The 23,809-nt window shown below is 44.1% G+C and overlaps 1 protein-coding gene across 3 annotated transcripts in view; it reads left to right on the top strand.

Moving 5' to 3' along the window:
- The window catches only part of nfe2l1b (nfe2 like bZIP transcription factor 1b), a 53,301-nt gene extending 35,202 nt beyond the window's left edge, over nucleotides 1-18,099 (top strand). Inside the window, exons 2-5 of one of the 3 annotated variants that reach the window (XM_068013627.1) lie at nucleotides 39-251; nucleotides 8,533-8,619; nucleotides 9,777-9,953; nucleotides 10,762-18,099. In XM_068013627.1, coding sequence (XP_067869728.1) covers nucleotides 39-251; nucleotides 8,533-8,619; nucleotides 9,777-9,953; nucleotides 10,762-12,099 — 1,815 coding nt within the window. In that variant the 3' untranslated portion in view covers nucleotides 12,100-18,099. The remainder of the gene's footprint in view (nucleotides 1-38; nucleotides 252-8,532; nucleotides 8,620-9,776; nucleotides 9,954-10,761) is intronic. The other 2 variants (XM_068013629.1, XM_068013628.1) reach the window with 2 other exon arrangements.
- Nucleotides 18,100-23,809: the final 5,710 nt, after the last annotated feature.

The raw sequence follows: 23,809 nt of genomic DNA, 5'->3' as shown, positions 1-23,809 counted from the left end.
TGGCTACAGATGGAATTATTGGAATTCTCTGGTTCTAGGACATTGATCTAATTGATATCCTGTGGAGGCAGGACATAGATCTGGGCGCTGGGAGAGAGGTTTTCGACTACAATTACAGACAGAAGGAGAGCGAGCAAGAGGAGGAGGAGCAGAGCAAGAAGAATGAAAAGAAAGGCGGAAACGGGAGGAATGCATTGTTGCAGGGAACTGTTCAAGTGGACGGGGAGACGGGAGAAAGTGTTCCCGTTCAGGTACTGATTCATAGCTCAGCACTGTTAGTTTAACCTCACTGATAGCCTGCTATCTAATTCTGGGTGTTCATAGAATCATACAGCATAGAAGGGTGGACACTCAGGCCCTTGTGCCTGTGTCAGCTCTTTGAAAGAGCTATCTAATTAGTTCCACCACCACCCCCCTGCTCTTTCCCCATAGCCCTGCAATGTTTTCCCCTAACTAGCATTTATCTAATTCCTTTTTGAAAGTTACTATTGAATCTGTTTTTACTGCCCTTTCAGGCAGTGTGTTCCAGATCATCATAACCCACTGCATTTTTAAAAAAAAAGACAATTCTCCTAGTTTCCCCTCTGGTCCTATTACCATTATCTTAAATCTGCATCCTGTTTACCAACCCTTCTGCTAGTGACAACAGTTTTTCTTTCTTTACTCTATCAAACTCCCTCATCATTTTGGACACCTCTATCATATCTCCCCTTAACATCCTGTGCTCTAAGGAGAACGATCCCAGCCTCTCCAGTCTCTTTATGTAACTGAAGTTGCATCTTCATTGTTGCATTACCAAAATTTGCCTTTTTTGTGATTTGGGTACTTCCTGGCCAGCACAGAGTTGTGCTGCTTGGTTGCAAGCCTAAGCTTTACCAGACACAGTCTAGACAGTGTTACTAGGCAGCGTGACTGGCCAGGCGCAGGGATCTCTAACACTTTTTCACAATTGCCCTATTCCAATATTTTTGCTTACCTAAGTAAAGCATGTATATTTAAAGCTTCCTTTTGATCTGCATTCCAACATTCCCAAAGGCTGGATCACCAGGAGGCATTACAACAGAATAATCAGAACAGGTCTAGGACTGTTTGAACTAAAGCTTCATTATACTTGGCTTCTCTCCATCGCTAAATAAAAAGAGTTTCAAAGAGACCCTGTGGCAAGGAACAAGCTACAAACTGAAATTCCATCCTTGTTTGTCCTTCACAGACTGGGAAAGGGTCTTAATTCAGATAATGGAGTGCCACACTACCTGATTGCATAATCACTAAGCCAAGCAATCCAATTGTGTGCTTGTTTTACTGTTTCAGTCGAAAGGTTCGCCTGTAGAAAGGAGTTATAACACTCTGCTTTAAGAAAATTAGTGATTTTTTCCCCTACTGTTTCCTCTGTCCATGTGAGGATACTTCTTACTGTGCTGAATGCTGAGATCAGTGATTTGATCTAGAGAACTATAGCTGTCAGTTGTGGCTCAGTGAATAGCAATCTGCTCTGAGTCAGAAGATTGTGGGTTCAAGTCCCACTCCAGAGATTTGAGCACAAAATCTAGTGTGCTGCAATGTTGGAGGTGCCATTTTTCAGATGAGATGTTAAACCAGGGCCCTGTCTGTTTCTCAAACAAAAGATCCCATGGCACTACTTTGAAGAATAATAGGTGAGTTCTAACCAGTGTCCTCAACCAACACTTTAAACAGATTATCTGGTCATCCCATTGTTGTTTCCTACATTACAATAGTGACTATACTTCAAAATGTAAAGCACTTTGGGATATCCTGAGATCGTGAAAGTTGTAAGTCTTCCTTTTTACAGATTTAACCCTTCCTCCTACCACACCAACTAACTTAAACTTGCCAGGAAACTTTTTAATTGATCCCATTGTTGAATTATTTAAAGCAAAAACAATACTATCCCGATGTGCTATAATGCAGCGAAGAGCTGAAGAGTCAGCTTGTTCATACCCAGTATTACTTGGGAAAGCTTGTATGATGCCTAATCCATTTGAGAAGCAATGGCACTTTAAACTGTTTGAAGATGATAGACTGTGCTACGTCTGTAGCTGTCAAGATTGGCATATAGGAACCAGGATATCATTCTTCCAGCAGTTTCTAACTTCATGACTTCAAATGGAAATATTGTACTTGCTGCTGTGTTGAACACCAGTCTCAAGACTCCTTTCTACATTCTAAGTTTGAGTGAGGATTCTCTTGTGTGGGAGGAGGGAGTAGGAACAGCTGTCTTTGTGGAAAGGTGTGTCTGTTAAGTGGTTTTATAAATCATTCCAAACATTGTGTATAAAGAAAATTCTAAATGATAGTCTGGTTGTTCAGTAATATTTCATGATTAGAACTTGTAATCTCTCTGGAGAAGGGTATTGGGATAGCCTCAGGACTGACTGCTATGGAAATTGAATATACTGTATCAGTATCTATAAATGCAGACAACTGTAATCACTGATTCTATAACTTTGTACAACTGCGCTGCTACTTGCCTATTCTAATGATACAGGGTACAACCCCGTGTAGCACTGAATGATGTAGACCAGAAATTCATTGTTTCCATTTGTTTTGTATGATGAGCCAGCCTGGGGAGGGAGATGGCAATGGGAAGTGTTTTCGTTTAAGCGACACCTTAGGAAGGAAATATTGGCCTTGGAGGGACTGCAATGTAGATTTACCAGAATGATACCAGGACTCCAAAGGTTAAATTACAAGGAGAGATTACATAAAGTGGGGTTGTATTTCCTAGAATTTAGAAGATGAAGGAGTGAATTAATAAAAGTTTTCAAAATATCAAGGGGAGCAGATAGGGCAGATGGAAATTAAGTATTTCCATTTGTTGGAGAGTCTTGGACTAGGGGACATAGCCCAAGAGTTAGAGCCAGACCTTTCAGGAGTGAAATTAGGAAACGGTTCTGTATTCAAAGAGTGGTAGAAGTTTGGAATTCTCTTCTGCAAATGATAGTTGATGCTAGATCAGTTAATTTTAACTCAGATTGATTTTGTTAACCAAAGATATTAAGGGATGATAGGAAAGTAGGGTACCTGGAGTTACGTCGGAGATCTCATTGAATGGAGGATCAGGTTCAAGGGGCTAAATGCCCTACTACTGTTCCTATGCTCCTAAGAGTTTCATATGTTTTAGAATTAGAACATTACAGCGCAGTACAGGCCCTTCGGCTCTCGATGTTGCGCCGACCTGTGAAACCATCTGACCTACACTATTCCATTTTCATCCATATGTCTATCCAATGACCACTTAAATGCCCTTAAAGTTGGCGAGTCTACTACTGTTGCAGGCAGGGCGTTCCACGCCCCTACTACTCTGAGTAAAGAAACTACCTCTGACATCTGTCCTATATCTATCACCCCTCAACTTAAAGCTATGTCCCCTCGTGTTTGCCATCACCATCCGAGGAAAAAGACTCTCACTATCCACCCTATCTAACCCTCTGATTATCTTATATGTCTCTATTAAGTCACCTCTCCTCCTCCTTCTCTCCAACGAAAACAACCTCAAGTCCCTCAGCCTTTCCTCGTAAGACCTTCCCTCCATACCAGGCAACATTCTAGTAAATCTCCTCTGCACCCTTTCCATAGCTTCCACATCCTTCCTATAATGCGGTGACCAGAACTGCACGCAATACTCCAGATGCGGTCTCACCAGAGTTTTGTACAGCTGCAGCATGACCTCGTGGCTCCGAAACTCGATCCCCCTACTAATAAAAGCTAACACACCATATGCCTTCTTAACAGCACTATTAACCTGGGTAGCAACCTTCAGGGATTTATGCACCTGGACACCAAGATCTCTCTGTTCATCTACACTACCAAGAATCTTCCCATTAGCCCAGTACTCTGCATTCCTGTTACTCCTTCCAAAGTGAATCACCTCGCACTTTTCCGCATTAAACTCCATTTGCCATCTCTCAGCCCAGCTCTGCAGCCTATCTATGTCCCTCTGTACCCTACAACATCCTTCGGCACTATCCACAACTCCACCGACCTTCATGTCATCCGCAAATTTACTAACCCACCCTTCTACACCCTCTTCCAGGTCATTTATAAAAATGACAAACAGCAGTGGCCCCAAAACAGATCCTTGCGGTACACCACTAGTAACTAAACTCCAGGATGAACATTTGCCATCAACCACCACCCTCTGTCTTCTTTCAGCTAGCCAATTTCTGATCCAAAGCTCTAAATCACCTTCAACCCCATACTTCCGCATTTTCTGCAATAGCCTACCATGGGGAACCTTATCAAACGCCTTACTGAAATCCATATACACCACATCCACTGCTTTACCCTCATCCACCTGTTTGGTCACCTTCTCGAAAAACTCAATAATGTTTGTGAGGCACGACCTACCCGTCACAAAACCGTGCTGACTATCGCTAATGAACTTATTCTTTTCAAGATGATTATAAATCCTGTCTCTTATAACCTTTTCCAACATTTTACCCACAACCGAAGTAAGGCTCACAGGTCTATAATTACCAGGGCTGTCTCTACTCCCCTTCTTGAACAAGGGGACAACATTTGCTATATTGCATATGTGTTGGTTTTATGCAGCGACTGTATCCCTGGTGTGAGATGCAGTGGGGTGTTGTGGCTGTTGCAGTTGAACCTTGTAGTATAGAGGTTTCTACCCCACAGCACAAGGATTGGTCAAGATGACTTCATCTAATGGTCTGAAAGAAGATGTGTGTTGGGAAGGGATTCAGTTTATAGACCAAGCCACAGTCTTGCATCACTGGTTCTTTACCTCATCTGCAGGGTCAGAGCTGGTTGACATGCAACATCTATCTGGAGCCTTGACCTCTGGCAGATGGCATCAATTCTTTCAGGAGCAGATCTTTGCACAGGGCGCAGCAACGACAATTTGCATTTATATAGTACCTTCAACATAGTAAAATGCCCCAAGGTGTTTCATGGGAGCGTTGTCAAACAGAATTTGAAGCTGAGCCACATAAGGAGAAATTAGGACAGACAACTAAAAGTTTGTTCAGAGTTGCGTTTTAAGGAACATAAAGGAGGAGCAAGAGTCAGTCATTTACGGCATAGAAGGAGGCCACTCAGCCCATCGAGACCATGCCAGCTTTCCTGGGAGCAATCCAGTCAGTCCCACTCCTCCCCCCCCCCCCCCCCCCCCCTCGATCCCCATAGCCCCGCAAGTTTTATTTCCTTCAAGTGGCCATCCAATTTCCTTCTGAAATCAATGATTGTCTCTGTTTCCACTACCCTCATGGGCAGTGAGTTCCAGGTCATTAGGGAGGGCATACAAAAACTTAGTCCTCAAGCAACTGAAGGCACGGCTATCCATGGTGGAATGCAGAAAATTGGGGATATACAAGAGGCCGGAATTGGAGGATTGCAAAGATCTCGGCGGGTTGTATGGCTGGAGGAGTTTACAGAGAAAGGAAGAGGCGAGACCAAGGAGGAGTTTAAAAACAAGGCTGAGGATTTTGAGCAATACAGGATCTAATGATAGACTTTGCACTGACATGCATTTAAGATCCAGCAAGAGCTGCTGATGGCAAATTGTTGTCCTGCCCAAAATCTTGCAGAATGTGCTGCCTGGTGCTCTGAGTTGGGGTGGCATACATTCAGGACCAGGCCCTCTGGGCAGACTGTAGATCTGATGCTCAACAAATTGGGCCATCAAGAAATCAGTCTGTTCAGCCACCTTTCAGATCCCAATTCTAAACTTGATCTGTTCCAAAATATTAGGCCCAGCTGATGTCTTCTGACCTAATGCTGAACTAGGAGGGCAGGTGTCTGGGTTCAGGGAAAGGAAGGGGAATGTGTGCAGGTGTTTTTCTGATTGTGTGTCAAAGTGCTTCATACAGCAAATTACATTGGAATTAGTTCTTTGAGACATCTACAGTGAGCTGCGGCAGAAGAAGTGATAGTGACTGATTAATTTGTTCATTGCTTTAAGCTGCTTTTGATGTGAACACAATTCTATCATGGGAGAGCAGTAAATTCTTCAGTTGGCTGAATTTTCCCTGGTTTCTTGGGTGCTCTGACTCTGCAGCCCAGTTTACTGATGGCGCTGCATTCCTCCCAGGGAAGTCAGGAGTATTCCATCAAACTCGCCGCAATATGCTCAGCTTCTGACTTGCACTTGTAGCCACAATATTTACGTGGTTGGTCCAGTTAAGTTTCTGGTCAATGGTGATCGCGAGGATGTTGGGGGATTTGACAATAGTAATCACATTGAATGTCAAGGAGAGATGGTTAGATTCTCCGTTGTTAGAGATGGTCGTTGCTTGGTGCTTGTGTGATGTAAATATTCTAGACTCCTGAATGTCAGCAGCAATACAATGGATGACTCATCAGGCCATTTAAAAACAATTCTAGTATGACTTACTTAATCAGGCGTTTAGATGGTTTACCAGAAGTATTACAACTATGAGATTTGAATATATAATGAGCCTGCGCAAGTGCTCTGATAAAGCTATCTGCCATATTCACAATATACTTTGCTTTCCCCCACACTGCCACGGAATAGAATCTTGGACTGTTTAACTTAAGCAAACATCTACATGCTATATTTCAGTGGCAGCCTTTTTAAATGAACTTTCCTTTGTAAGCAGTACTGTAAACCACATTTTTCAGGCACAATAATGTGTGTTCTCTGATAGCGGAATAGCAAACAAGTGTCCTGTTTCAGAGTTGGGGAGGTTTGTTTTTTTTTGTTTCGCAAGCTGGCTGTTTGGAACAAAACCATGCACACTCAACAATGCACTGTGCACTCAATGTCTGAAGGGTTAAAGGGCAAAACCCCATTTGCACACGCCTCTCTTTTTTGTATGGTAGCTTTGCTTCAGTTTTACAATTTTCACAGCTGTCCTTAACATTAATGAATTGCAGTTTGTGTTTGAGGCTTTTAAAAAAGGAAATAGGCCCCAGTCTAGCCTGGGATTTAAGATGAGTGCGTGGTTCTATAGCTGCAATGGCCTGCTCCTAATAAGTGATCTCCTGCCCTTGGGCATGTTCATGAATATCATTGTGTCAGGGAAGGCTGCTGTCTTGGTTTCTGGCAAACATTCTAGTTTTTCTGATGCTGAAAAGTAGAAGCTTTGGGATAGTCCCCAATTTACAATTTCTGTGTGACAAACTGGCAAGTTCTGATTAGTAGGGGAAAAAATAGTTGGACAACAGTGCTAACTCATTCTTAGCATTTGTGTTACATAAAGAAGCAGATTTGAATGATCTGGACTCATCTGATATAATGGGACTGTAGCTGGATACAGGCACAAGTTTTTATGTTTAAAAAAAAACATGATACAAAAATGATTAGCAGTGGTGCTTTCTAAAAGTTGCATAAATGCATAAAACCAACTTTGACTAACTTGATCACGAGCCCATTGCTGTGTCTGTGGGTATGCTTTGGTCATTATCATTCCTTGCTTTATACTTGTGATTATTTTTCCAACATGGACAGATGTAGCATTTATGCAACTTCTTCCTACCTCTGGCAAAATTGTGGTGAATTACTTTGAAGTGCAGACATGGCAGCCATTTTGCACACAGCAAGAGGAGGAGATCATTCATCCCCCTCGAGAAAAATGAGAATGATTAGAACTTCCTTTGTTTGAGTGAGGCTTCTGAGTTTACAATGTTCCCAAATGTTAGATCCAGCAAAAACGTTTTTAAAAAAAACACATTGTGAAGGGATGAATGCATGGGTTTTAAAAAGCAGATTCCTTTACAGTTCCTAGCTTCTCACCATTTATAGAATTCTCCAATTTATCTTTCTTCAGTCCTTAGTGGACGACTTCAGACTTGCATAATATTTACAGCTCCGAAATGGGCCATTTGGCCCCACAGTTCATGCTGCTGTTTATGCTCCACACAAGTCTCCTCTTGCCCTCCTTCATCCAACCCCATCAACATATTCACACTTGGCTGCAATTAAATTCTGCATCTGCTACAGTTTTGCCCACTCAGTTAATTTGTAAATATGCATTGCAACTTCCTGTTCCTATCTACACTACTTACCCTAATCAGTGTCATCTGCAAATTGGGTATACAACTCTCTCTCTCTTCCTCCATCCAAGTTGTTAAAAATGCTAAAACGTTGATACCCCAGAACAAATCCCTGAGGAAACCAATCCTCCCAATCATGTATGTACTCTTTATCCCAACTCTGTCATCACCCCACCCCCTCGCGGCCCGGCCCCCCAACCCAGCATCTCTTATCCAATATCCAGCCCAAATCAAAAGGCTCGCTCTCATTTTTGGCAATAATTATGTTTGTACTTCAAGGAAGCTTTCATTCAAGTCCATATCAAGATTGCCCATAGGCACTCCCTTGTTTACATTTTGTCTATCAAACAGTTTAGCTTTTTGTCTCAAAATTGGGTCTTTTAAGTTTAGCCTTGTAGCTAATAGTTTGGCCGCTGTGTGTTGTATAATTATCTGAGACCCTTCTTACTTGCAGTTTGTGTGTGCTTGCGTTTCTTTTGAAAGGTGGTTTTAGCCTGTTTTGGCCGATGCTAATCAGATCCGACGCTGTTTTGCCAGGTGCCGGAGTTGGAGCAGACAGCACCTTCCTTCGAGGAATGCTTGAGGCTTCTGGATGAAACATTTCCTTTCGTGGAGGATTCTGAGGTAAGTGAGCCAGTGAATCATGGCAATGCCATGTCTGGATTTGACCTAGAACCATAGACCATTGTGCTACAAACCACTCTGGTTAGATGTTCGCTGTAAGCTTGTGTATTTTCATTAAGTGGATACCTGGCAGACACTACAAAGCTGTCATTTCACTGGGGGTAGAGTTCCTAGTGTAAGTTGTATATGGTTTTTGGAAGGAGCAATCTCTGTGGTTGAGACCAGGGATTGGAGCTTGGAGGTAGTGCCAAGAGCCAGAAACTGGACCTAGGCACCAGAGTGTTGATTAATGAGGAAAAACCAAAGAAAACCCGGGCTGTTCATCGGCAGTAGGAATTGGGCGGGACCTCAGGTACCTAACATTGTAAACTGTGGGAAAGGTAAATCCAGAACACTGCTTTGAGCTAAACCATGGCAGTCGGCTAAGCGTGAGGATCAATTCCGGAGGGTGGGTGTAACAGTAGGGTCAGAAACACGAGTCAATTTGTAGCAGGATGGGGGAGGGGGGTGTTGGCACAAATTAAGAACTGGCGCCAGGAAGTTATCACATTGTGATGAACATGGAAAACCAATTTCCCATTCAAATAATGGAGGCAAAAACCCCTGGTCTCCTTATCTCCTCATTCTAAAGGATTCCAAAGACTGGAATAGCTAGGATCTTCCTCGTTCCATGCTAGCAAGTGGCTTCTGACTATTTGAATTCTGCAGATTAGCTTGTTGCCCCACTGGGATGTATGTAACACATATTCCAGTGCGTGGGTGTTCGCAAATTTTAGTTGGGTCCAATGATGTGCTTCATCCAGCTGGGCACCCCTCTCAGCTGACCTCTCGCTGAGACAGTAATCATTGTACAATCATTGTAAATTGTATCAAGCAAGACACAGTTTTAATCTTTACACTATAGTGTATAGTTAGTCAGAGGCAGGTGCCTATGTGATATGACATGATGCTAAGCTGGATGTGACTGAGGCTCAGTTTGTGAGGAGCAAATGCCTGCTGCTGTGGTACTTGAGTAGTGTGACAAATGCCTCCCGATCAAACATCCCCCCCCCCCCATCAAAGCAAATGTCACACCCCGTGCACACTTGCTGCATAGGAACACACCGAGATACATTGGGGCACAGCACAAGACTGAATTTCATGTCTTCTGTTATCAGTTTCCAGCAGCAGTATCCTCAGTGCTGAATGAGGCTTTAGACAATGCTCTGCCCAGCACCAGCGACAGCCTGACTGCAGGCTCACAGACGACCCTTCTTCCACCTCTCTTGAGGCCAGAGACTCCTTTAGACTTAGAACAACAGTGGCAGGACCTCCTGTCCCTCATGGAGCTACAGGTGAGCATGTTCTGAACTGTGCGCACGGTTTGTTTTGCTTTGCGTTGATGAGTGCAGGTACACTTGCTTTGGTTGGTGTCGAGGATGGGTTTTCTTAAGCAACATTCCTGTCTGGTGCAAATAGCCCAGTGTTACAACCCAATCCCCACCAGGTTCTGCCTGCTTGCTTAAGGCAGCTTATGTAATGAACTGCCCCATGGCTTTGTGAATAGTATGTGCTACCAAGTGAGATACAGGCATGAATATCTGTGATAAGTCAACTGATACAATGAGAGTGCTATACTTGTCTCTGTGCCCCTTGGGTGGAGGTTTTGCTTCTGAGCAATATCTAGTGATAGTACGTGTATATCGAGTGAGGGCAGTTTGGGTTTAAAGATGCTTATCATAGTCAAATAGCAGTTAACACTCACTGTCTAGGCTTGTACATGGAAGATAGCCATTTGGGCAAGGTAAAGGTGGGCCCCTGTGGAACAGCGCTACAGAATGGGTTGATGCCTTTAGGAGAGGAGAGGCTAGTTAAACTTGCATTAAGTCTTCCTAGTGGATCCAGTGCATTGCGGTTTGGTAGGACCTGTTCACCAGGGGGAGCTGCTGGGCTAAAGTTGATTTCTCTATAAGGACGGAGGGAAAGAAACTGAAATGACTTGTGTCTGGTTTTATTCTTCACCTGGCCTCTGGCTTCTGTCAGATATTGAGCACGGCTGATAGAGGCATGATGACAGGTTTCTGATGCTGAGCTCATTGGCATAAGCACTACGAATTTGTATAGCAATCTTTTTTTAATCCACGTTTTGATCTTCATTTGCAGGATATGGAAGTGACCAACAGTGCAACGTCATCATACAGTAATGACTCTGGGAACGGCAGTGCTGACCTGCCCACTAACTACAACCAATCTCCAGCTACAGCCATCAATCAAGATGTAAGTCTTCACGATGCCACCTTGCCTCCGTGTGGCCAGGACTTCCCATCCTTCTTCAATCCAAACTTGGAGAACCCTTCTGTGGACAGCAACCCCAGCCTCCTGCGACTGGCGTCCACCAATTCCACCAACTTTGACATCACCTTTGGCTCCACCAACTTCACGGGGATGTTTTTTCCTCCTCCGATTAATGGAACCGGAAATGAGACTTCTGGCTCCAGCTTGCCCGACCCTCTGTCTGGTCTGCTGGACGAGGCGATGCTTGATGAAATCAGCTTGATGGACCTGGCCATGGAAGAAGGGTTTGATCCGATCGAAGCCTCACAGATTGAGGAGGAGCTGGACTCTGATTCTGGTCTCTCTCTTGATTCAAGCCACAGTCCTGTTTCTCCAAGCAGCTCAGAATCATCATCATCCTCCTCCTCCTCCTCATCTTCCTCCTCCTCCTCGTTCTACCAGGAAGGGGCAGTCGGATATAGCACTGATTCGGAAACTGCAGACTCTGAGGAGTTGGAGAGAGAGGGTGCAGTGGGAGGCTATCAGCCAGAGTACAGCAAGTTCTGCCGAATGAGTTACCAGAATCCCAGCTATTTCCACTCACTGCCTTACTTGGATCAAGTCAACCACAACCACACTTACAACTTGCCCCCTGGGGCTTCAGTCTCCAACCAGCAGTACCACCCTGGTCCTGGAAAGAAAGCAGCAATAAAGGAAACCCATTCCAGTCGCATGGATATACATCTGGGCCGGGATGAACGCAGGGCCAGGGCACTGAAGATCCCATTCTCCAATGACAAGATCATCAACTTACCCGTTGACGAGTTCAGTGAGCTTCTGTCCAAGTACCAGCTCACCGATGCCCAGCTGACCCTGATCCGTGATATCAGACGCCGTGGGAAAAACAAACTGGCCGCCCAGAACTGCCGCAAGAGGAAGCTGGACACCATCCTGAATCTGGATCACGATGTGGATCACCTGAAGAAGCAGAAGGCCAGGCTGCTGAAGGAAAAGGTGGAGTTTGTCAAGTCCCTGCGCCAGATGAAGCAGAAACTGCAGGAGCTTTACCAGCAGGTGTTTGACCGCCTGAGGGACGAGGAGGGAAGGCCTTACTGCCCGAGCCAGTACTCCCTCCAGTATGCAAATGACGGCAGTGTGCTGGTTATGCCTCGGGCCTTGATCTCTCAGCAAGGAAAAACAGACAAGAAGAAGAACAATAAGAAGTGAAATCCATGACCAGCATCGGTGTCTGGCTTTGAACTGAACTAGAGAAAGGAACTAGGCAAGAGACAGTGCCTCAAGGAAGCTGCCGCTAACTTTTACAAATAGACAATTCGCACCTTCTCGTATTTGAAAATATCTCGCAAATCTGACAGCTGCAGGTCAGTTAGGATGGAAGAATATCCCAGAAGAGTTGGTGACGAGCGCTTTATGTATTGAGTTGGTAGTTTGCTTTTGACCACAGCTAGAGAATCAACGAGTTTCTCCGAACGCCTGTTGTCCCTAGTGTGAAAAACAGGTGTGTGTGTATGTATGAGTGTGTGTGTGTCTGGTTTGGAGGGAGGGGTGGAAGAGCTCGGGATTGAGCAGCTAAAAGGAAGGTCTCTCTCTGACCTAGACACTATGGCTGTGGGTAGCAAACTGCTCAGCAGCCCCAACGAACAAGGACGTAAAAAAACTCACTGCTGCACACACAGTTTACAGACACAAACCAGAATCTCTGTTCAGTTGTTACTTGAATATTTCCCTTTTTTTTAAACTAAGGACTTGAACTGTGAACTAGAGGCATTCGTTCGCAGACAATTTTTTTTTATTTAAAAGTTTTGACAACTTCTAAATAAAGCAGCTGCATATGTTTTGAAATCTAGATGGTAAAATTACTGATGGAGGAGTTTTCGGTAGCGTATAGTTGTATAGGGCAATTTCACTTGCAGGCACTGTGCTGCCCAAGCTGCTAAAGAGTCTCTGTCCTGCCATACCGAGCCTGACCTTGCTCAAGAGGGATTCGCTTTTTGCTGTGATAAATCTCCTGTATGGTTTGAAGAGACGATCCATTTGAGCCCTCCAGAATGGTTCTATTTAGTGCAGAAGTCAAGCCCTGCAAATTGAACTTTGTCTTGTTATGCAATCATTTAGGGACAAGGGAGTGCTTTAACTTTCGTTCATTGCCTTGCACTCCACACACACCCTGGGACAGCTGAGCAGAAATGCTTCTAGCCCCTTTTGCCTGGTCAGGAGGCTGTTTTGTAAATCCTTGTTGAGGTGGGGTGAAAGTTACTGCACTTGCCCCATCAGCTAGGGCCCCCTTCCACAGCCCCTTAGTTCAGCCAGACTGAGATGGGGCAACTGACCATTGGGACTTGAGACTTAAAGGCACTGGATGCTTGCTAATGCAAGGCACTGTTAAGGTGCAGGCTATTTAACTAACTTGTCAAAGAACAACACAGGAGTACTATGAACGATGACCATGTGGCCACAGGGCTGGAATTACAATGTATGATGTACTAAACAGGATGAACTTGTTCGTTCTCACCTTCCTGCACTAATGAGTCTCCCAACACCTTTTTCTGGTAGTGGGGAGGTGGGATAGAAACAGGAAGGGAGCGTGTTAGCTGCGGATAAGTCGGGTTGGGGGCTGGCAAGAGCCTGCTCATGAGCTTTTCTCAATGTCACTGTAAATTGGTGATGCCGCAGTGCATTATGGTCCTTTGCTTTCCCCTGATGGTCACGGCTGCGATCTGGAGATCTCTGTCAAGGGAGCCTGTACTTTCTCCCTCTACTCACTCTGCTGTGTTTTAGTGGGGAGGTAGTGGCTGTCTCAAGGTCCCATTTTTTTCTCTACCGCATGCGTTAACGTATTAACCTCGTGTGCATCTCTCCCTTTATTTATGGATTCTAAGTGCACCAGGTAATCTGTTCTCTGGCCACTGCTCGGTGTGTGCCTATAAATCCTGGCCTTGCCCATTTTTCCTTTTCTTTGTATGAGTGTGTGTGTGCCTGGTCTCTCCACAGCCTTGGCAGGTTTCCTTGCCCCTGCTGCAGGTCACCACGTGGGGATCTGCAAGCGTGAACTGCCCCTCAGATTCCCCGCCCCATTTAAGATTTAAGATGAGGACTTGTGCCAAGATGTGTCTTTGAAATGTGCTATGTTGGGTTTCGAGTGGGGGGGATTTCTAGACTAGGCTAGCTCTAATGCAGCAGACAGTTTATTTACATAGTGCAGATTTTTCAAACTTGCAAAGGAAAATCGATAGCAATGAATGCTTGGTCAGTTTTAATTGTCCTTCCTGATTTTATATCCTGGCAATCACAGCCTGATATGTCTGAATACTAAGCCCATTCATATCGAACAACTCTGCTGTTTTAATGGCGGACAAAATAAATGGATTAACATCTCTAATGGAAGAACCCCTGTCTGTTCAGACAGCTTGCAGGCTGATCACAGAACCAGGAACACTGAGTGCAGTTCAATCTGCAGTTGTTACTCGAAATAGTATAGGGAAGAATGTTGCTTTGCAGAGTGAAAACCTTTTTATATTTTTGATCATAAACTCTGAGATCTCAAACTGTAACTAGCTCAGGGCCGTAACATGATGGTGATCTAAAGAATGCAGAAAACAATAGCTGGGTTTCCAAATTGAAGTGTTCCTGTTGGTAATCTCTACAGTTTTTTTTGATTGGAAATGGAGATGAGGTAAGATGGAGAAGTTCATGTATAGTGAGAATGCTGTGTGTCTGGCGGGGTGTGTCTGCTCCTGCGAGGGGCTGGTGGGATGTTCTCTGGTTCTGTTTGCCTGGCTGACCTGAATCCTTTCACCCCAAGTCTCTGAAGACTTGTTTCTGTGCTGATGGTGAATGAGCACTGCATTCTGTGACCTTTGATTGACAGTGGATAGCGTGGAGATTTATTTTCAAGAACTGGCTTTTGGCTGCAGCTCATTATTTATACTCCAGATAAAGAGAAACTTATAATCTTTAGACAGGTTGGCTACAACTCCGTGTACACTGGCTGTCGACTTATTCATGCTCCAGTATTGACTATGAGCCATATACAGTCTCACTGGCCCTGCCACTCCTGCATGGCATGTTTGGTTGTGACAAAATAATCATCCTTGATACTCTGCCATTTTCGCTCTCAGGTATCTGAGGTCCTGGATGTCAAGATTCAGCTCCTCCTCCCACTTTGCCAAAACTAACAGGTAACTAGCAAGAAAGGAGACTTGTGAGCGACAGGCAGAAGTTAGAGAAGTGTCATCATCCTCCATCTGATTCTCCACTTACCAGTTTCCAGTGGAGATCTCAAAATGATGAGTCTTAGGTCAGGTGATGCTGCAGTTTTCCATTCCATTGTGTTAGTTTACTCCATGTTAAATGTGTAGCCCATCCAAGATGCATAACCTGCCCTTCATTTGTGTGTCTGTGTATAACGATGACAAGTGAATAGAATTGAAATTCATAAACATCAATTTATCAACAGGGAAACATCATATGAGTGTAAATTTGCATTTTTAATTGTGCGGCTAATTTCAGTCCATCTCTTGGTTGTTGAGCGAGATGCATTGCACCGAGCACTCAGTCCTTCAGCTCCTGCTTCTGATCCTGGTCAGAACATGATTAAAGTCAGGGCTAGGATGGGATGATGTCTGATATTCCTGAGCTGCCTCTAGTGCTGCAGTGAGTGTTTTACAACATAAATACTGTCGTTTATAGAAAACAGCTTCACCTGAATGGTTCACTGCAGGGACCTTTTTTATAGGACTCGGGCTCCCTCTGCTGCTGCTATTTTGAATTAAATTTTGCACAAACTGCATTTTTTCCTTTGCTTTAAGGCAGTTTTGCGATTCACAGAAACCCTCGGTTACCTTGAAGTGACTATTTATTTAGATCAGCTCAGACAGGGGAAGCTGGCTCTGACTGGGGGAGATGAAAGAGGCCACTGTAACTGAGCTGCACAGTGTCCTTCTGTGTCCAGCAGAAATCGGCAATGCAGTCCCTGGCTGGAGTTGTACTTTCCCCACATCCTCTTCCTGCCCAATACACTGCATGGCTTTCACTGCTGTCAGGCTGGTGTAAAATTGAGTGCAGCACAAATTAAAATCCCTGCTGCAATTTATGGGGTTACATAGCATGTAGAGCACAGAAATTGGTCCATGCCAGTGCTTATGCTCCATACCAGCGTCCTCCCATTCCTCCTTCATCTCACCCTATCATTACATACTTCAGTTTCTTTCTCCATGTGCTTATCTAGATTCCCGCGTTAAAGGCATCTGTTAATAAGATGTCAAGAAAGTCATGAAATTTAATCAACGTAAATGAAAATAAAGTGGGAGTTGATGAGTTTTGTGCATTCCTTCCTCTGGGGTTGGGCTGTTTGGTGTTGGGCTTTTCTGTGGAGGTGTGTGAGTTGATTTTGGGACAGCAAAGTTTGCGTAAGGTGACTGTTCTTAGCTCTGTCTAGTGGAGCAGTACACTGGGCGGGCAGCAACCCTCAGGGATTCCCACAAATAGGAAAAGACTGCACAAAGCTGCAAATTGCAAGAGTGAGCAGGTCCAATCTCTGGGGAGATGCAAACAAGCCGATAGCCATGTTGCTACAGTCTTGACTGTCTGGCACTGCCCATGTTCCTGAAAACTGCTAACATTTAGTTTCCCTGCAGCGAAAGCAGATTTCTAGCCCTTTAGACGTGTACCCATTTGTTTAAGGATGCAACAAAATCAAGGTTCTGAATGCACTATGTTGTGTCCTGTGAGATCCTAAACTGGCAGCAGGTGTGTGCAGGCATGACCGTTGGATTGGGATATTCTCCGATTATACAATTCCAAGGTTCTACGCTCGGGAACAACACTAGTCTGCCGTCGTTCCTGAGTGTCAATGGCCGTGGGGCAGGGGAAGAATTTCTAGAAACTGAAATCATGGTTAAAGCTGACTCCGCACTCTGCATTTCTGGGTAGTTCTGAGGGGGTCCTGATGGCACCTGCTCATAACATTTACTCAAAGGAGGTTATTGAGGAGCCTTGTTCTCCCGGTTCCATGTGTGTTTGTTTCCTTCACTTGTATAAACTTATCACTGTCGGCCTCTGCAGAATAACCAGTAATCTCTCCTGTTGTCTTTTTTGGTTTTTGTACTTATTTATGTTATGGATGGTGGAGTCTCTCTCCTATTTAATTGTTTCCTGTCAGATTTGTGCGGATATCTGATGTTGCCTGTAACAAATATGTCTTGTAGTCGTTTGGTAATACAGAACTTGAGAATTGCTGAAAAGAAACATTTTGTCGAAGCTTTTTGTCTTTCACTCATCAGCACAATATGCTGGAATAACCAATGTAAGGGAAAGCAACAACTTATACTGCATGAGAAGAGAGTGCTGATTGATTGGCAAGTGAACTCGGATTGTAGAGGTGTTGCCATGGAGAATGCATCAGTTTACGGTGACTGACAGTTAACTGCCAAGCTTTGTTTGAAATTTAAACCAGGCAGCTTGACTTGTCGAGGCATTGCCCTGAGGAATGAACCAGCAAATGGCTACCACTTATTTTGTTCAGCTGAAACAGGCACTGTGTGTGTACATGTTCTTTCTGTCTGCAAAGAACAGGGTCCTGTGTATTAATATATGTAGCTTCCAGTATGCACAAATGTGCCACACTGCGAGCTGTACTGACCATCTTAAATTGGTTGTCAGTGTAATCTGCAGTGTGCTAAGACTTATGCTGATAACCAAATTAAGATTGTCAGGGCTTGCAGTATGGTGCATTTGTACATATATTAATACACAGGACCCTGTTCTTTGCAGACAGAAAGAACATGTACACACACTGTCTGTTTCAGTGACAGCCATTTGCTGGTTCATTGCTCAAGGCATTGCCCTGAGGAATCAGTCAAACTGCCTGGTTTAAATTTCAAACAAAGCTTGGCAGTTAACTGTCAGTCATCGTAAACTGGTACATTCTCCATGGCAAAACCTCTACCAATCAGCACTCTCTCCTCATGCAGTATAAGTTGTTGTTGTCCCTTACATTGCTTATTCTTGCGATTGTTCTGATGAGTGCAAGATGAAAAGTTTCGACAAAATGTCTCCATTTTCAGCAATTTTCAAATATGTCTTGATTTCTTTTTGGCTTGGCAGGAAATCTCTCTTAAATCTGTTGTATATTTTTCTTTACATGGAAACTTGCAGCAAACCAGGATTGTTTGGGGAGGGAAATTCAATAAATTAATTCTATTTTCACATGTTTTCAGGCTAATTTTTTTATTTCTTTGAATCCTTGATGGCTAAATGTGAAAGTAATTCTACTGGATGCTGCTGTTGATGTTGGGGTGGAGGGCAAGATAAAATGAGATATATCTGCCTCAAGGTAGGAAGTGTTTTGGCAGAGGGTTTCTGGATGGTGGTGTCGGAGTTTTTACATCTGTCCATGTTATAAGTGTCTGATCTTGGCTGTGCGAGTATGGGGAGTGAAGTGGTCACTTTTTCTACAAAATTGGGAGAGCTGTCCCACAGACTAGTCAAGCAAGAATCTGACTGTCATTCCTTCGGAATCATACCTTACAGCCAATGTCCCAGACTACTACTTCACCATCCTTGGGTATGTCCTGTTTCTCCGGCAGGATAGACCCAGAGGTATACAGTCAGGAGGGAATGGCCTTGGGAATCCTCCACATTGACTGACTGTGGACCCCATGAAGTCTCATGACATCAGGTCAAACATGTGCAAGGAGACCTGCTAATTACCACCTTCTGCCCTCCATCAGCTGATGAATCAGGATGACTCCGTGTTGAACACCACTTGGAAGAAGCATTGAGGGTAGCAAGGGCACAGAATGTACTCTGGGTGGGGGACTTCAATGTCCATCACCAAGATTGGCTCGGTAGCATCACTACTGATCGAGCTGGCCGAGTCCTGAATCTGCAAGACTGGGCCTGCAGCAGGTGGTGAAAGAACCAACACGAGGGAAAATCTACTTGACCTCTCCCTCACCAATCTACCTGTCACAGATGTCCATGGCAGTATTGGTAGGAACAAAGGACTTAGAAGCAGGAGTAGGTCATTTGGTCCTTCGCTCCTGCTCCACCATTCGATAAGATCATGGTTGAGCTGGTTGTGGTCTAAAGGAGCGACCACCGCACAGTCCTTGTGGAGACAAAATCCTGTCTTCATACTGAGGACACCCTCTGCGTTGTGTGGCACTACCATCATACAAAATGAGATCAGAGCAGATCCAACAGCTCAAAACTGGGCATCCACAAGCTTCGGTGGGCCATCAATCTGTAACCTCATGGTCCAGCATATTCCTCACTCTACCATTAACATCAAACTAGGGGTCCAACCCTGGTTCAGCGAGTATGGGAGAGTGCGCCAGGAGCAGTACCAGGCATACTTAAAAAGGTGACAACCTGGTGAAGCTATACACAGGATTATATGCATACTAAACAGTGGAAGCAGCATGCTATAGACAGAGCTAAGCAATCCCACAAGTGGATCAGATGAAAGCTCTGCAGTCCTGCCACAACCAGTGAATGGTAGTGGACAATTAAACAACTAACTGGAGGATGAGGTTCCAAAAACATTCCAATACGCGATGGGGGAGCCCAGCGTGTCAGTGCAAAAGCTAATGCAGAAGGATTTGCAACTATCTTCAGTCAGAAATGCAGAGTGGATGATTGATCTGGGCCTTTTCCTGAGGTCCACAGCATCACTGCCAATCTTTAGCTAACTCTATTCACTCCACGTGATATAAAGAAACAGCTGAAGGCACTGGATATAGCAAAGGATATGGGCCCTGACAACATCCCAGCTGTACTACTGAAGATTTGTACTCTAGAAGTAGCTGGGCCTCTAGCCAAGCCATTCTAGTACAGTTACAACATGGGCATCTACCTGCCCAGGTATGTCCTGTTCACAAAAAGCAGGAAAAATCTAATCTGGTCCCATCAGTCCACACTCAATCATCAGCAATGTGATGGAAAGTGTCACTGACAGTGCTATAAAGTGACACATACTCAGCAATAACCTGGTCACTGCTCAACTTGGGTTCTGCCAGGGGCACTGTGCTTCAGACCTCATTAGAGCCGAGTCCAAACGTGGACAAAAGAGCTGAATTCCAGAGATAAGGTAAGAGTGATTGCCCTTGACATTGAGGCATCATTTGACTGAGTGTGGCTCAAGGAGCCCTAGCAAAATTGAAGTCAATGGGGGTGGGAAACACTCCACTGGTTGGAGTCATACCTAGTACAAAGGAAGTAGGTTGTGGTTGTTGAAGTCCAATCCTCTCAGCCCCGGGACATTGCTTCAGGAGTTTCTCAGGGTAGTGTCCTATGCCTAACCATCTTCAGCTGCTTCATCTATGACCTTCCCTCCAATATCAGGTCAGACGTGGGGATGTTCACTGATTGCATAGTGTTCAGTATCATTTGCAATAGCACCTGTAAGTTCCCCTCCATTCTAACTTGGAACTGTATCACTGTTCCTTCACTGTCACTGGGTCAAAATCCTGGAACTCCCTCCTTAACAGCTCTGTGGGTGTACCTACACCACATGGACTGCAGCGGTTCTCACTGCCACCTTCTTGAGGGCAATTAGGGATTGGCATTAAATGCTGGCCTTGCTCATACCCAGACAGCAAATAGAAAAAAAAAGCCATCCACCACTCCAGATTCTTCTTGTCTCTTCACATGCCACTACCTACAGATCTTGGTCAGTCCATCACTGACTCAAGTATGAACCATTGAACGTGTTGGGGTAGAGTTTCTGCTTTGGGTGCATTTGGCAATTTGGATACAATGTGTACTGATTTTTTTCAAAGTGAAGTTATGATTTCACTCACTCATTTGCATAATCAAATAAAATCTTCAATTGAGCGGCATTTTAGAATACAACTTTTTTCCCTTGCATTAAAAATGTTGCCTGATGTATTTAAGTGGTATTAGTTAAAAATGAGTCACAAATAAACTTTTTAAATCAGTGTCTAGGTCACCTGTGTATCCTTATTTTAAATAACCAAAAATTACTTAAATTATACAGAATTGTTTACTAGTTTCATTAGGGTACACTACAATTTCTTAGTAAGTTTGCTATTAATAGTTAAAAGATTTAATTAGTATCTGTGTGCCAAAAATAAATCAATCTTAAGAGTCTCTTCAAGCTTGCAAACAGGCACAATTAGTGGAAATGCTGCACCCCCAGCATGATGCTGGGGGTGCAGCCAGTTTTGTAGGCTGTCAGTCCCCTCAGGTGCATGTATAAGATCCCATGACACTATTTTGAAGAGCAGGGGAGTTCTCATTCTTCTTTGGGCCTCCTTATCTCGAGAGACAATGGATACGCGCCTGGAGGTGGAGCAGGGGAGTTCTCATTATGTCCTGGATAATTACCAAGATTGCACTGTACTAGATGATTTCAGACAGATGTGTCCTCTGACCTGCCAGTGTGCAAAAGGAGTGGTGATCAGGGCTTGTTCTGTACCTGAACTAGATAACTCTCTGAAAACCTTTAGGAAAAGACCACTTAGCTGTCTTGATTCCAAACCCACCCCCTGCATTCTCATAAACCCCTTTCTCCTAAACCCATATGTAAAGTCATAGAATGGTTACAGTACAGTCGGCTGCAGGAAGATATTGATGGTCTGGTCAGATGGGCAGGAAAATGGTAAATGGAATTCAACTTGGAGCAGTGTGAGGTGATGCATTTGGGGAGGTCAAACATGGCAAAGGAATACACGATTAATGGGGAAATACTGAAGTGTAGAGCAAGTAAGGGACCTTGGGGTGAATGGCCACAGATCCCTGAAGGTAGCAGGTCAGGTGGTTAAGGAGGCATATGGAATCCTTTCCATTATCAGCCAAGGTATAGAATACAAGAGCAGGGAGGTTAAGCTGGAACTGTATAACTCATTGGTTAGGTCACAACTTGAGTACTGTGTGCAGTTCTGGTCACCTCATTACAGAAAGAATGTAATTGCACTAGAGAGGGTACAGAGGAGATTTACGAGGATGTTGCCAGGACTGGAAAAATGCAGCTATGAGGAAAGATTGGATAGGCTGGGGTTGTTCTCCTTGGAACAGAGAAGGCAGAATGGAGATCTGATTGAAATGTACAAAATTTTGTTCGACTGGATAGTGGTAGTGAAGGGTCTGTTCACCTTAGAGAGGTCAGTGATGAGGGGGCATAGATTTAAAGTGATTGGTAGAAAAACTAGAGGGGAGATGAGGAAAAACTTTTTCACTCAGGGTGGTGATGGTCTGGAACTCACTGCCTGAAAGGGTAGTTGAGGTAGAGACCCTCAACTCATTCAAAAGAAGTCTGGATATGCACCTCAAGTGCCATAAGCTGCAGGGCTACATACCAAATGCTGAAAGGTAGGATTAAAATAAGTGGATCATTTTTCAGCCAGTACAGACAAGAGGCCAAGTGGCCTCTTCCTGTGCGTTAAACTTTCTATGATTCTAACAAAGGGGGGTATTCAGCTTGTTCTGTCTATGCTGGCCTTCTGCAAGAGCAACTCAGTTAGTTCCCCTCCCTTGCCTTTTCCCTGTAGCCCTGCAAATTTTTTCTGTTCTGCTAGTTATCCAATTCTCTTTTGAAAGCCACGATTGAATTTGCCTCCACCACATTGTCAGGCAGTGCATTCCCCATCTTAACCGCTCACTGCATAAAAAGTTTTTCCCTCACGTTGCCTCTGATTCTTTTGTCAATCACTTTAAATTGGTGTTATCTGATACTCGACCCTTCTGCCAATGGGAACAGTTTCTCCCTATCTTCTCTGACCACATCCCTCATAATTCTGAGCACCTCTATCAAGTAACCAGTACCCAAGGCACAAGTACAGTGACCATTACTTAAACAATCAGATGGGTTTGGACAATAGTTTACATTAATAAATTATATTGTTAGATTCAGAATTGGACAGTTTGAGTGTTTCATCTTATTGTGCTGCCTAGAGCTACTGTGATTACAAAACTCGGAATGATTTAAATTGCAGCTGCTAACCATGCTTTTATCAAAGCATTCCTCACAGCCACATCTACAATACTGGAATGTCTTGAAACATGGACTTTTGCCAGCCACAGCTCCTCCTCCTGAGCTCCCAGGGCTCTTGAACAGTTGGTCCTGAATATTTTAATTGTGTTACTGTGCCCACTGCTGAGATTCGTGCTGGAAATGGTTATCTAACACCACTGTGAACATCACCCACTCCTTCAGTGTAGACTTCTATCTGTCTTGCAATCCTATCTAATTGAATGGGGGAAGTGGAGACGATCAATGATTTCAAAAGGAAATTGGATGGGCGCTTGAGGAAAATAAACTTCCAGGGCTAGATGGTCTCCTTCTGTGGTGTAATAGCTCTGAATAGACTTAGTAAATGGAACAGGTAGATCTGCTATAACAGAAATCCCAGTGACGGCAAAAGTGCTGATTTAACATTCAATGAGGAGACTTGTGTTGATATAACCCCCTTTCGTGATCCCACGACATTCTAAAGTCCTTTACGCGCAATGAAATACTTATGAATACTGTTGTAGGATATGTGGCAACCAATTTGTGCACAGTAAACTCCCACACCCAGCAATGTAATAATTGACATGATAAATCAAGTTTTAGGTGTTATTTGAAGGGATAAATATTGGCCAGGATACTGGGGGAGAATCTGAATTGGGATGTAGCACAATGGGGCCCAACAGGGAGAGGTCTGCATTGCGATACAACATTAACAATTAGGGAAGTTGGTTCCCTCCACTATGTATATTATCCAATATTGGTAAACGCCCAGACATCTGCACTATACAGGGGGAACATGGTGGTTCTTCAGTTTAACATTCCAGAAATCTTCCTTCTCTGTTTTATGAACCAAATTGTTGTACACAGACTTGATCCAGTCTTCACAACATCCACTTTGCAGTTTAAAAAAATTGAGTAATGACCATTAGGGGGAGCCCTTGT

The sequence above is a fragment of the Heterodontus francisci genome, chromosome 33, assembly GCF_036365525.1.
Source record: "Heterodontus francisci isolate sHetFra1 chromosome 33, sHetFra1.hap1, whole genome shotgun sequence".
In the NCBI taxonomy this organism is placed as follows: domain Eukaryota; kingdom Metazoa; phylum Chordata; class Chondrichthyes; order Heterodontiformes; family Heterodontidae; genus Heterodontus; species Heterodontus francisci.
Note: the sequence above shows the minus strand (reverse complement) of the source record. Positions and strands in the feature narration are given on the sequence as shown.